The sequence below is a fragment of the Pelecanus crispus genome, chromosome 1 (assembly GCF_030463565.1).
Source record: "Pelecanus crispus isolate bPelCri1 chromosome 1, bPelCri1.pri, whole genome shotgun sequence".
Lineage (NCBI taxonomy): Eukaryota > Metazoa > Chordata > Aves > Pelecaniformes > Pelecanidae > Pelecanus > Pelecanus crispus.
Window position 1 is genome coordinate 200,305,152 of NC_134643.1, and position 15,417 is coordinate 200,320,568.

General features: G+C 35.7%; 1 protein-coding gene across 4 annotated transcripts in view; it reads right to left on the bottom strand.

Moving 5' to 3' along the window:
* Positions 1-15,417, bottom strand: part of NBEA (neurobeachin) — a 532,307-nt gene that overhangs the window by 168,444 nt on the left and 348,446 nt on the right. For all 4 annotated transcript variants that reach the window (XM_075727933.1, XM_075727935.1, XM_075727932.1 and 1 more), the window contains one exon: positions 4,788-4,931. In XM_075727933.1, the coding sequence (XP_075584048.1) occupies positions 4,788-4,931 (144 nt within the window). The remainder of the gene's footprint in view (positions 1-4,787; positions 4,932-15,417) is intronic.

Genomic DNA, 15,417 nt, shown 5'->3' on the forward strand with positions numbered 1-15,417 from the left:
CCCTATGGGCTAAATGATTTACTTTTTTTTTTTAAGGTACTGCTATACAATTTTAACTGTAACTCTATGTAGCAGAACTTTTGGCATTATTCCCATTTCCTCTAACAACAGTGTCAAATATTTTTTCAATTGGAAATTGCTCAATATCATGATGATTTTTCTTAGTGTGCCTGAAATGAGACAAAAGGCTTATTTTGGATAGGCCACAAAACAGATGTTGATAATGTTTGGTTACCACCAGTCTTGTCTAGACTTCAAACAGATGACCTGGAAGTGAAAGGTCTTATATCTCATTAATAATAATACAAGCTGTCAAATCCTCATGACCCAGTGTGTTCCTTAGCACAGGGCAGCAAGTCAATACATTCAGCACACTACCAAGAAGTCTGGATAGAGGGTTTATCACATTTAGTCCTCAAGCCAATATGGACTAGCTACCCATGCTGGCTTGGATGGAAGATCGGCTTTGGTTTAGCAATAGTAATGCTGTTTTCTAGAAATATTTCTACATAGAAGTTCAGGGTTGCTAAAAGTTAGGGCAGTGCTGGGATGCTGTGTCTCACTCAAACCTTCCTGGCCCATTTGCATTGTGGGGGGTTTCCTTCCACCTAGAGACAGATGTCCAAGAAAGAAGGGAAGATTCTGTAGTAAGGTTAAGATACATTAAGACTAAGATGCATTAAAGGCAGTTAGTGGCTTTTCTTGGGTTTATTTGGATGGGTTGCTCAATCTCCTCATATAATGGAGCAACTAATATGTATTTATTCTTGAAAGACTGCTGTGAGGCTGTAATTCACCATGGCTTATGAGGAAGTCAGATTCCGAGTTGACTGAGCCCATGCAAGTAACCAGACAGATGCCTGCGAAAGCCTTTCGTCTTCCCAAAATAACCCAAAGCCTCATATCCTCCTATCTTTATTTCCTTTTTTCTTTCTAAAAAACTCCTCTTTCGAGAGTAGCAAAAGACTTCGTCAGGACTTTTTTTGGCTGGGGCCTATCTGCTGTTGCTACCAGCCATATGACGAAATACATGAAATGTGGTCCAGTTACAGAACATGTATCTTTCAAAGATGTCACTAAGGCTAAATTCTGCTCTCTGATGCACACAAACAATTCTCAGCAAGTCAACCGCAACTTCACAACAAAGAGAAGAGAATGTATTTCTAAATTGTAAAATTCATAAAACCTGAGTGGTTCAACATTTATGCTGGTTTTAGGTAATTTTTTTTTTTTAATGACCTGTTTCAGTGCAAGATCAGTGCTTTAAAAAAAAAGGTTGGGGGAATATTAATTATCTGTTAAAACATATTTCCCTTTGAGAATGCCAGCTTACGATATTAGAATGCTTCCACACATTTTTCATTTTGAAAAAATCACCTACTAAGCAGAAGACAAACTGTTAGCAAATTTGCATTCTCAGGCTCTTAAGAGAAAAGGTAAGTATTTAAGAGCCCTACTGCAGCATTAGAAAATCGAAAAGGAAAAGAAAAGGAGAATAGTTAGTAATATCAACTCACTACAGTGGATTTGATTGTATTATCCACAGATTCACAATATATTAGAAAACTGTTAAAATTGACTGGGCTATCTCAATCATTAGTTCTAACAGAGATGTGACTTGCCTCTTGAAGTGAACAGTCTGGGAAGAAAAGGAGCTAAAACTGAAACAGAAAAATGTGAAACATTTCAATATGTAAATGCTAAAACAAGAACAACATCTTTTGATAACTCGTACTGTAAGACAGTTAAAATACTGCTCTAGTTAAAAATCTCAGTGCAAACTTAGAAGTCATAATTCTAAGACCACAATAACATGGAATCTGATTTTTATATTTCATTAAAATGCTACTTAATATAAAGAAATCAGACCAACTGCCATTGCAACATATGGAATACTAAGATTATATATTTAAAATATTCAGACTATAATTATTTAAAAATTCTCCATCCCATATGTAATTTATCAAAGTGAACTTTACATTGATTTGTGCCACATGGTTGATGAAAAACTATAAAGAGTCTCTGGAACAAAAGGTATGTACAGATAACTTTGTACAAACAGTCTCAATCTGTTTCGAACTTCCCTTTTTTTTTAGTTTTAACTTCACAAATCAAAATATTGTAATATTTATATTCTCTTAGTTAAAAGTTTTCTAAAACCTAAGGTTTCATCTGTTTAAAAGGTGCCTTAGTTTCATGGAATAAACGATGTTAGATTGTTTTAGTTAAATTTAGACAATCTTAAATCAATTTAAACCCAGTTTGTAATGATTTTGTTTAATTCCTATCCCTTACTGAGACAATCTAAATCGTTGTAAATCAGGTTTAAATTGATTTAAGCTTTAAAGTTAAATTGGGGGCATATCTGAATATAGAAATTCCTGTGTGTCATTCCATTCTGAACAGTAACTAGATATAAATGATACTGTGTTATACCATAACTTGATATATCTCAAACATTTCCAGATCACATACACTGAATCTGCATAACTTTAAAATTAGACAAGAATGGACAGTGTGGCTTTATTAGGACCTGCTCTTCAGAGCCCTCAGAGGTTGTTCTAACCTTCTTGGGCATAAAACCCACCTTCCTTGCCTACTGCTTTTCTTGATTTCAGTTACTGGACTCAAGTTTCAGAGTCACCTTGTATAAACTGAAAACTGTGGAAAGCAGTGGCATCATTAAATGCAAAATCATGAGGCAAAACGGCGGGTATGGAGGGACTCAGGTTTTTTTCACCGACTGGTAAAATTTACAGAAGACATATGATACTGTGTGTGTCCGTTAACTCTCAAAATCACTTCACCTCCAAAAATGAGCAACAGTTCAGTAGCATAGGCTGCAGCTAATCTGTTAGTAAAAATGAGGTAGTGGAATGTGAGTTCTTCTTGAGAAGTTCACAGTTTTTGGTACACATATAGCACCATTACCACATCACCTCACCACACTTGGAGATGCCTTGCTTGCCCTATTAGTGTTGATAGGGAACACAAAGGCTAATTTCTGACACTGTTAGGACAGACATCCTGTCAATATTTCAAAAGTAATTTGTTTCAATTTCTATATTGTTTTTTCTAACACCAACAATATCTCCCAATTTCTACAAACTGTAAAAGGAAAGGACTAGAATTACTGTGCCGTGTCCTGAAGGAGCAGGAGATATCATATATGTAGTGATCTCTAGTAAAAGGGTACATTGCACATAAGTACTTAAGGGTGCATTGAAATACCAGGTTTTTGCAGAGGGATGTAGCTATAGGGATTGTATTGCATCGGTATGTTTGAACGAAATGGCACTGTTGAGGCATATATAAGAACTTCATACCTGACTGTGGGATTTGCCAGACTGGGCAAGTATTTTTCATGTCCACTTTGCAGTTCTAATCAATATTTCAATGTAACTGCATATTGAAGCCTTTAAACTATAGCAACTGTATGCATATTTAGTTGGAAGCACTGTTCTTAGGTATAAGAAGTTAGCCAAAGCAGTATCGAGTTTTCCTTCTAAAGGAGAAAGGGACATTGACCAAATTATCCCACTAATGGTCCTGCTTGATGCACTCTTTCATTGGCTTAAGACAAGCGTCTCAGTAATGGTTAGCTGCAGATTGAGAAAGCAAGCAGATTGACATATTAACTGTGATAATCATATACTGAGGGTTGCTCCCAAATGAAAGAATTTACTTCCTCCCACAGCTCTGCTCTAGTTTCAAAGTATGAGACTAACTTCCATGTAGGCATTTTTTGCTTTTGTTTGTTTGGTTGGTTTGGTTTGTTTTTACCATCCACTTATGATCTTATCTTTGCTACAGATTTCCACTTTGTCATCAGAAGAAAGTGCAGGAGCAAATGTAGCTATTCTAGAAATTCAGTTATGCAGGAAAAAACCACTAAGACATCACAAAACTTCCCGTTAGTGGAGTAAGTTAATAAAGGTATTTTAAAGATATAAAAATTTCATACTGCATTTCACAGTTCTCACATTTTTATCTCATCTGAGAGGAGAGTGCATTTTCAACTTTCAACGTGCCTTTCTTTCCAGACTATGTCCCAGGAAAGGTAGTATTGCAGACAGAACTGTAACAGAACCTGCTAGAAGACGAATAAAACTGAGACCTCACTGCATACCTTCATATAGGGAGAAAGGACCAGAAGGGATCTCTCATATGTTTTTACAGAGGATTTGTTCCCAGCTCACCTGCTGACTATCAAAGTTCATAGCTTGGTTACATTTTACTTCCTTCTTAGACCCTGTTTACCACAGGCAACTTTTTCCCTCGCTGTGACAGATGGCCTGAGATACTGCAGGTCCCCCTTAACTCCATCAGTGAGAGAAGTGGGTACCAGCAGGAGCGCAGGTGTCTCTCCACAAGCTGTGTGGCACTGGGGATCAGGTCATGAATGCGCACAACCACACTCTGACTCACAACACCCTGAGTTACTGAATTAGTCCACATTTCCATCTTAACCATAAAAAGGAGATGTTTCCACAGTGGTTTTACAGAATTTTCAACAACAGGTCACAGGCAGTAATAAGAGCACTTGAGGTATTGCTATTTCTCACATCTCTGCTGAAAGACTGTGCAATGGGCACATGCTTTGTAATCAGTTCCCCTGGTTCATGGAAGCAGGACATCATATTAAATGTAGAACACAAAGAATCTGTTCATACTGTAACTGTATACTCAGCTGTCAATATTAAGACGCTAACCACAAAGGCTAAGAACTAACAAGTTTAAAAGAGCCTTCTGGCTCATATTTTAGTTGTAATGAAAAATATAATTACCTGCGAGGTTGTCAATCTCTTTCTCTTGGAGCAGGCTAACAGCATCATCATCTCCTTCCAGCATAAGCTCTGTTTCTGCATTCTGATTTACCACAGCCTGACTTCGGAAAGTTTTCTTTGACTTCACTACATCCTCTTCGGTGCCTAAAAAAAGTTACAAATGTTGTGAATTTAGGCAAATAATATTTTAAATATAAAACAATCACAGTCAAGTAGTAAAAAAATACAGTATAAATAATCTTTATCACAAAAGGGAAGGAACATTTTCAAAAACTTTATCAAGGTTTACAAAATATGCAGCCTTATTCTGTCTTTCAGAATATATCTCAAATAAAATACAAACTGTTTCACAAAGACTCTCCTGCTTTTAATAATTGCTATTTGCTTTATGTTCAGTGTTGTTCCATTAGTTTTCCACCTGCAAGAAATTCAGCAGGAGTTTCTCTTGGGTTCCTGGTGTCCTGACTTTGACTGACCTCTGAGAGCTCAAACCATCTAGTCTAAATAAAGGAGTTGCTTTTGGGAATTCAAAATCTGTCATGATTTTCATCTTAGAGATAGGAGGGACAGGATGGTGAAGTAGGACATGGGTTATCTCAATGTAGAGTAACAACAAGGTAGGCTATGCAGAGATTCAGATAAGACTAAAAAAAGGACAAGCACAGTGAGGGAACTTTGGGGTGTGTCTGTGGGTGTGTTTTTAAGGAGCACAATAAAAATGTTGGTGTATGGACATGTGCCAATTACCTCAAAGGACTTCACAGGAATTTCTTACCCTTTCTTCTTGCTACAACTGACTTCTATTCAGACTGATGGTTCCTCATGGCAGGAGATATACCATCTTACATTTTGGGAAGGCCCTACTAGCACTTGCCAGAGTTTATTTGCATAATGTAAGAAATTAATCATAGTGTGGTGAAATGATAGTAACTTTCATATCATAAGTAGCTTTCATGTACCGTTGTGACATCCGCATGGTGTTTCTTAGATGGGGAGAGGTCATTAGTTTCATTTGCAGTACTACAGGCTCATAGTAGCCTTAGGAGAGAAAGCTTTCTGGTTTTCTCCTAAACAGAAAACTCTGTATCTATACCTTAGACTGTACAAGATACGGGAATCTCCAGGTCTGTCAACCAAAAAATAAAAGCCAAACCTAATCTCTCCTTTCTGTATGATAATTTGGAGATTTGCTTACTGCTAAGCTATAGAACAATGAGTGAAATGTGAGCACAACCAGGCATGTGTGGATTTTGTTTGTCTTCCACAATGCCTGAACTTCACATGATGATTACTATTATGGCAGATGTAAAGCCCAGTATAAGACTCATGGCCTCATATTAATACAGGACAACTAAGAGGAATATAGTAAGGAGACAGGTTAGTGAAGATAGATGTATGGAATGGAACTGATGTGTCAGGCAGTTTTGTTATTACAAACAGTGGGGAAGATGTTATGAGTTTATCTCCTACTCTTATATATGAGTCTTTTAATTAGTTTGTGCACAGGAGAGTCACACCATATAAATAAAAATGCTGGAGACATATTTTTCCGTTAGTGTGTTTACTCTGAAGATCACTGTTAGCATGACACTTGATATTGGACTCCACTACAGGCTGAGACAACCTCATGTTTTACATTGTCTAATGTTAACCTTTTGTGTACTATTGCTATTATCCCAATTGCTATTTCTGAAACTACAGAGCAGGTAAAGACAAACAAGTAAGCAAACCCCCATTTTTTCACCAAGCTCACAGTTAAGGACAGCATCTCTGATCTTCCTATTTGTTGCTCTCTCCATTAGGACCACACTGATACTGATAGTTATTAAGACAATACTGATGCCAATATATACTAATACACTGTGTTTTGCTGTGTTCAGTTATTAGGCTGTGATCACTACCTCACTTGCATAGGTTACTACTTAGTACAACTAAGTAATTATTCACCCAATTTAAAACTGAACCAAGTAACTAACAGTTGAAACTTTTTTCAGTACTATGTCCAAGATTTCATTTGTTTGTTCGGTTTGGTGGGTCTTTTTGTTTGTTTGCTTGCTTGTGGTGTGGGTTTGGTTTTTTTTTTTCCCCTTCCTAATTCACAAAAAGGAGCAAGAATTGTAGGAGTTTGGAAAAACACAAAGGAGTAATGTGCTGTAACAGACCTTCAGTTTTATTACATCAGAATTGTCCTGAGTATTTAATTGCTAGATCAGGATCTTGTTACACTTGTGTTTACTACAAGGGAGTTTAGCATCATTTTACACAAGTAGCAGCTCCTGCTGTGAAGCATTTGACACTAAAGGAGACTGGGCCTGAGATGAACTAACAGGGTGGAGGAAGAAAGCATGAAAATACTGTTCTCTTCCTTTTTGGTAGTTCTAGAGAGTGTTACGAAAGTTTCTGAGCTTTATAAAATGTGATAAACTCCAAATGAATAACTTCAAAAGTACTAATTTGGAGTAATCGTAGAGTCAACCACTTCTGTAGTAACTGATTAGATTAGTGACAGTTCTTTAAAATTATTTATGCATAAAGATAAATTTTTAAAATTACAAGAAAAAAGTTCCAAGCCCCAAATTATTACTAGCACTTAAAATGCATCAGAAGAACCTGAAATTTAGTGTAGTTTAAATCCCTTGTGATGAGGGTTCCAGTGACCACATTACAGAAATATTACCATAAACCGATGTAAGAAACGTGGTAGAGTAGAAGGCATTAAATTAGTTTGGCAAATTTGGAGCTTAGCGACAAGACAAATGTTTCGAAAATCCATTCTGGTTTATAATATTAAACATACATTTATCTAAAAGAAATATAGTAAATGGTGCTTCTTTGTCTTGATGGAAAAAACCTCTGGTTTGGCTGTTGTTTAAATTTATCACTTTGTTGAGTGCACCTCAGTTTTGCTGTACTGAGGTGTACATTTATCTAAATGAAAGTGTACGAGACCCAGAGTTGCCCTTCAATCACTATATCCTTTATGAATTAGAGTTCCATTTATCAAAATTACAGCAAGAAGAGTAAGGTCTCACAGGGCTGTCTCATTACAAGGCTTGTAAACATTGTCCTTACAAAGAAATGGTTTAACACCTAACAAATCAAAAACTGATTGGGAATAGAATTTATTTGAGATCATCTATCTTTGGAAGACGTGCTGTACTGAGTGCACTTCGTGGCCTTTCTACCCATTCATCAAGAAATTAACAAGCGAATACCACAGACCACCAGATCTCCTTGGATCCTGAAATGTGAAATATGTTCAAAACAGATCTGTCACAGATGTTCTATTTTTATATTTCAAGAAAACTTCAAAAAGGTTTTACAAGAAGAGAACTTCTCCAAATAAGAGTAAAAAGAAAAACAACTTGTCTCTTTAAAACCAGACAACAAACTGAATAAAAAATTATATGACATAAAACTATGTCTAGTATCGTTAACAATGATATAAAAAGGAGAGAAGAATAAATGAATACTTGATATTTCAGCATGTTTGAAAAAAATCAAAACTAAAATTATTTTTTCAAAACCCCAGCAGAATTACTATGAAATGAAATTAATTTCTAGATATTTCGTTAAAAACTATTTTTAGGACACAAGGAGTTTGTATTTTAAAGACAAAATACAGAATTGTATTAATGTCAGTTCCTAAGTCTAATCAGAAAATGTTCCAAGTCCATTAAAAGAGGAAAAAATAAAATGAAACTAGATATAATTTCAAGAAAGCAACATTTTGGCACTGGGGTGCACAGAACTGGAACTGGCAGATGCTCTCAGTTCTTGTCCGTATCAAGCTCCTTCCTAAGGGATATTTTACTAGATGGGGATTTGGAAGGAAACCTTGAAATAAGCAGCTAAGTATTCCTTAAAACTACATTTTGCAAAGAATTTAAAGGAAATAAGTCACAGCTCACATTAAAGTCCTGCTGAAGTCGGTGGCTTAATTTCTTGGAACCTGAAGGCTCTGTCTTAAAGATATTTCAAGAGAATGTATGTATAAGACTAGATAAGCAATTAAAAAGAAAATCCATCTTTCATTACACCTGTTATCATCTTGATAATTTTTTAAAATGTGCATATTAGAAACTGGCTCTCTACAGTAGCTTCAGGATAACTGAAAAGAGCTCATCTTTAAAAGAAATTAAAGGAACCAACCAGTACTCCTCTACAAAACCCCAACTTCCATTAAAAGGTGTGTATTTTGTATGTCTGAAATGTTATATGAACTACACAGTAAACTTGTACCGTATTGCCAAAAACTTTACTAATCTCTCTTCCAGTAGCGTTACTTTTCCTTAAACAGAAATTATTAAGCAGACAAAAAAAACCCCAAACCAAAACCCCCACAAAAGCCTAATAACTTTGCAAGAACAGGAGCATCTCATGCTATTTTGCAGCTACAGCCTCTAGAAGTATTTAATACAGACAATATTTAAACAATTTTTTGGGGGGGGTTATTGTAAAATCTGAATTTTTGTCTCTCCATTTTCAGTTAAATCAATAAATTCCTTGTTGGGTTCTGTAGGTCACAACAGGTTCTAGGGATGCAATCTAAATTTCAAAGGTACTGTAGGTATCCAAAGCCACAAAACCATCCCTAAATAAAATTTTAAAATTAGCAATACAATTATAACATATTGTTGATTACATTTAGGTTTATGTATGCTTATTTTATTAGACACTACACTAATTACTATGATTTAGTTGAACACGGAGTTTTCAGTTCTCTCTTTACTTCTACCCATTTATTATATATTGAAATAGAGCATTTTAAATTTTTCTCTTTGTACTTAGTAAAAAATGAGGTAAAAATATGTCTAATTTTAAGAAAAGTTTGTTTGGTCATACTGTAACCAACAAAAGGAGACTACTGCTTCTTATAAAGTTGTTTCCATAGTTTACTTCAACGAATTACCGATAAGGCAATTTATGCAGTGACTGCTCTTTGATCTTTGAAGAGAGATGGCAGAATGGAAAGTTAACCTCATTTTAATGTTACCTAAATATACTGACAGGAAATTCTAATGTTTCCAAACATCTGGAAATCTGCTTCATGGGATGGTGTTCTTCTTTTCTATAAGAAAGCTTTTTAATATATTGTCTTTTACAGTTTTATGTGGCTTCTAAAGGAGCATTTTGACATAAGTAAAGTCTGTTCTCTTTACAATAAAATGCTGCATTTAATTAAAAACTCTCTTTTATAGCAGCTAAAGTACAATTTTTGTGAAGCTTATTAGCTCTCCTTAGAAAACTTTAAGGGTAAAGTTGCGTTTTCTCCTTACAGATCGCTGGTATGTACTGCTCTGTAGAACGCTGCTTTTGTTGCTGAATTTTAATCACCTAAGGTATTTTAAAATATTTTATTAAATAAAGGAATTCAGAATTAGTTCCTCACAAGAGGCTACCTGATAGGTCATGATGTGAACTCTGAAATTCTATCACAGGCAAAATATAATTTATGAACAGAGTTTGAAAGAGCTAAGCTTTTCCTTGGAAGAGATTTTTTTGTTTGTTTATTGTACAAACTGTAACTTTTACAGGAAGAATCAAGCTTATGAGTGCCAGAATTAAAATGCAACGCTATTATCTACCTTTTTTTGTTCATTTAATATTACTAACAGTTGAAAATACTTATTAAAAAGTTTCACGAGATAATCTTCCTGCTTTATACTTTCTAACAGTTTAAACCCCTGCTTTCATTGCTAATCTTTACTAACTTGATTAGGCACTGGGACCCTCACAGCAGCCACAGTTATGGACAGCAGCTGCCTGGGAGTCTGTGAACTGACCTCTACAAAACCCAGTAAGATTAAATCATCGACATGGCGACCACTCCACCCCAGCCTAATATCTTGCCACACGACTACAGAGCCAGCCCTCCTAGGATGGCATTCATTCCATGGAAAACGTGCAGCAGGTATCCCTGGGTCCGCTCAAGAGACCGGCCTTCTGGCCTCGAGTAGCAGACCAGTGCCGGCACATCATGACGAGCTGTCCCAACCTGTGTCTACTAGAGTTGTTATTTAAATGGCAGTGTGTTTCTGGAACTGGCAGCTTTGACTGGCATATAATTTAGTTTCCCCAGAGAATCAGAGAAGTGACTGTTACTAAAGGAAGGCTGGTTTTAATAGATTTAATAAAACCCAGAGGAATCTAAATCATATTTTCATTATTAAGGCTCTTTGAAGAAATGAGGGAGAAAAACTATGAAAATTGCGTAGAAATTAAAAATCGCATACATTTATATCGGAAATTACTTCCACCAAGAGTAAAACCAAATCACATTTTTGTTTCCTATAATACATAAATACCTGAAAATTTCATGATAGACATGCCAGACATTTTTCTCCAATTTTTATACCTAACATTTGACCAAATGATCTTCTTTATGTGAGTCTTTTGTAAATAAATACTTTACTGTTTTATACATTTTTCTTTTAAAAAGTCTCAGATGTTTTGCATTGTAAAAATGAGACTGATGCAAACTGTAGCAAAGAGGAGACTGAGAATATGGGCAAGGCCAAAATGAACAGGTTTCTCAGATGAGGTTGAGGGCTTTTTAAACAATAAATATTTGTAGTTAAAGTCAAAGTGTTGTATATTAATATAAAAGGTCCTACGCAAAATGAAGATGAATTTACCATGTTAGTCAGTCGTTATTTTTGTTGTTTATACATAGGCAAACTGAGGTTCAGAGGGGTTATGACAGAAATTTTTAGAAGTCATCAATATTATCATTACATTTACTGGAGATTTCAGGTGTTCTGAGCATGTGAGAAAGAATCCTGCACTGATTCAGCACTGATCATAAACAGCCAGCGGGTGACAGAGCTGGATATACCCAGTCCAGCAAGTGTTACAAGGCATTTTCAGGCTCCTGAAGGGCAGTCTTCATTCTGACTGGAACCAGAAGTCCTTCTAACGGGAACTTAAAACAGTCATATGTTTATATTTGGATTAAGATGTAGTTTGCCACTGTAACTTGTACACACAAGCATGGATTCATATTTCATGACTGATGACCTTTACAAATCCCTGTCAGTTTGAAGTGCAGCCTCTCAGTGTATACTATAGTTTGATAAATTGCAGAAAGAAACTGAATTTTCTGATATGCTGTGGATCACTTAAACAGGCAAAGATGATACACAAGAAAAATAATTAAGAGCAATAAAATTTTCCTAACTGTGTTTCCAGCCATTTTACAGGAGTACAGTAATAGCTGAGAGGAAAATAACTACATCACACCAGCAGTTATTGCTCAGTGGAAAGGACATCAAGGACACTTGCAAGTAAGAGAATTGGATCAATATTAACGCGATTTTCATTTCATGCTTCCCCAACTCCAGTAAGCTGACAATATACTCTGATTATGTGAACTGCCTCTGAGTAACATAGAAAAGGTTATTAGAGCAAGAGGTGGAAATGGAATGCACTTTTTATATTGACAGGTCTGCTAATAGAGTATACTGATTTTCAAAGCCATGCAATGCATTTTCACAATTTGGTTTTGACAGCAAAAAGGAATTTCATTTATCCTTAATTCAAAATATTCACATGTAAGCAAAGGTTTCTTAAGACAGGCCACTGAAGGGGATAATCAAACTATTTCAATAGAAAAATGCAATTAATAAGGTAAGAAGCAAAAAGGGATTGAATTTAAATATGTATGACATGATAATGAAATAATGAAATAATTCTGCTAAACAAGGCATTCTATGCTTTTGAAATAGAATTTGATAAAACGTTTTTAAGATAACACATAAGTGAAAAATGTCATGTCTCAACATTCAGGTCTGGATTTTGTCTTGAAAGTTTTAGATTAGTTTTGAGTTGGAAAAACCTAACCCAAGCACACATTCTACAGGAAAAGCCATGTTCTGGCTCTATCTGCTTGCACAGCCTAAAGACAGGATCAAAGTTTTCGGACTTCTAAAGAGGCACTCCCTGCACTGAGGAATTGCGCCCACATATGCTAGCCTCAATTTTGCTTCCTGCTTACAAAAAATTCTAATTGAAAAGGTTAATAATGAGAAAGCCTTGGGAAGAAATGAAACACTTTTTAGGAATACAAACACTTGGTGTATGCTAGCAGCCCAATGGTAACGTACTGGCGTTTGAGAAACGTGATCTTACCTCCCATACTAGGGTATTCTACACCAACATTTCTAAACCTTACCTAACATTTAAAAATTAGAGCCTTCAAACCATTTTTTAAAAAGAAAGATATAGCTGTAGTATTGTGGTCTGTCTTCCAATCTTTGAATTTTCCCTCTCTGTGGCCAAAGCATGGGTGATTATGTCTGCTAGAAGGCAACTTTGTCCCTCACCACTTAAGCTGTTGCTGTCAGATCCAAACGAGATCAGCTCTTTGGAAACAGGCACTGTACAGAGACATAATAGGACAGCTAAAAAATTCATTCTCCAGTGCAGAGAGTGAAGGTGTAGGAAGTATGTTTAAAATTATTTTATAGTGGCTATCATAATTCCAGTAGTTAGGTAACTCTTATAATTTCTATTGAGACTACTTAAATAAGAAAGCTTCAACAACTCATGATCAGTGCTTTAAACCCATTTGCCAACACGTCTGAAAAGATTTTTGCTTTCTGGAATGGTAATCTTTTCAAATGAAACTCTGTTCTTTTGAGACATAGAGAAGGAACACCTTATGCAGTCTTTACACAGGCAAAATCTCCTATACATGACATAATGTCTCCTATAACTGTTTCTTAATGTTAAGAATTGTCCCTGTTATTTATAAATAATAAATCTGTCAATATAATAATGTCCTTAGAACATCTAGATTTACTCTCCATTACATTGTCTTTTACTGTGCAATTCTAACTGGTTCAGTGTGCTGCACTGCTTTTTTTGTCCGTGCAAATTTCATTTCATCTTCACATAGATCACCACATCTTTAGAACTGGCATACATCATTTTCACTTCAGCAGCAACAGTAACTGGTGGGAGGAACTGTTTCTATTTCTGTGTAGATCAATGCCTGTAGCAACACCAGACAAAGGGCAGCACCCACAGGATATACACATTTGTTAGACAGCAGTGTGGCCCTAATGCTGGGATATTTGTGTCTACGTCTTAGCTCTAATAAGGTACTATGCTCTGGTAGCAACAGACAGCACTTTTGTTTGGGTCAGGCTGTTGTAAAAACATAAGCACCTAGTTCCTGAACCTAAACCACAATTAATTATCAAATTAAAATAAAAACTTTGCTATTTGCTTGATTATGGCCAGAATTTTACTTTTTTAAAAAAAAACAACAACAACAAAATAGCTGCAGTAATAAAACATCTTTGTTTCATGCAGTCTAGCAGATGAAAAGCAAAACAGCAGCAGTACACAAGATATCACTGAGATAAAGCAGAGTCTGAGGGTCTATTACTAAAACAGCTCAACGAGATCATGTACAAGATTTTCATTATTTTGTCTCTGAAATAGGTGAATGGTAATCACTGTCCCAGGTAGAAAGCCTGCGTGAATATTAAGGCAAGCTAACTCACAGAAATCTTAGCAGCAGTTGGCAGTAAAGAAAAAAGCAGACGAGTATTTTATTTCACCTTCCGTTAAGCTGCTGCGTGGGCTCTGTGGCATCTTCCATTCTGTTTCACAAAGATCGCAAGGGAGCGCAAGCCTTCCATGCAACTGCAGGGATACTTGCAAAATTGCTCCATTTATGTTAAATTTGCAAGCACTGGCAATACTATTTGCCATTCAGACTGGACCTGAGATGCTATTTAGATGACATGATCAGCTTTTTTGAAGGCAGGGGACTGAATGACTTGTGCTGTATGGCAAAAGAAACACTGATAAAACACTCTTCAAGCATTATGCATAGTCCTTTCAGCTGGGAAAATATATCTGCTGTAGACAATGTTCAGGGCTTTACACAAACACACTGGGAGATATACTCTTCAGGCATACAATAAGGATAAGAAAAAAGCCATGTCATGATGTAGCATGCATGATATGAAAAACAAAATTAAAGATATAACTGGAAACATGCATAATATGCTGGCTGACAGAATTCTTAACAAGGTGTCTTCCTTGCCATGCTGGTTAGAGGTATATTTGAGAACTTTTCTATAAAATGTATTTAACTTTTAATACAGTGCTTTCACTAGGTGTTTCTGCACCTCTGCCTGTACCTTGCACAATGCTGAAACTCATAAAATCTTCCAGTTTGTTTCACTACACTGGTACTTTTTGTGTGTGTTTCGAAGCTAACGCTATAAAATGAGTAACATATAAAATAAGTGGTACTGAAGAACTCACTGTACTTGTAGGGATATGGAATAGTCAGTGCACATTTATGTAAGTCTTTGTTCCTTGTGCGCAAATCTTACTATTTACATAAAACCTCTATGATAATTTTAATATGATATAATAGAAATATATTTTCTGTGAAAAATATAAAGTAGTGCAATGAAAAAAGATGAGTAAAAATACTTTGGTATATTAAAATATACATTGTCTCTTAAAATGAGTTCCTTTATTTTTGTAATCTATACATAGTGATTCTGTTTGCTTTGTGAAAGACAAGGAATCATCTGTATCGAAGAGATTCCCTCCGTCTGCTTCTGTCAACCCATCTTTACCTTACAAGTAGCCCAGAGGCTCT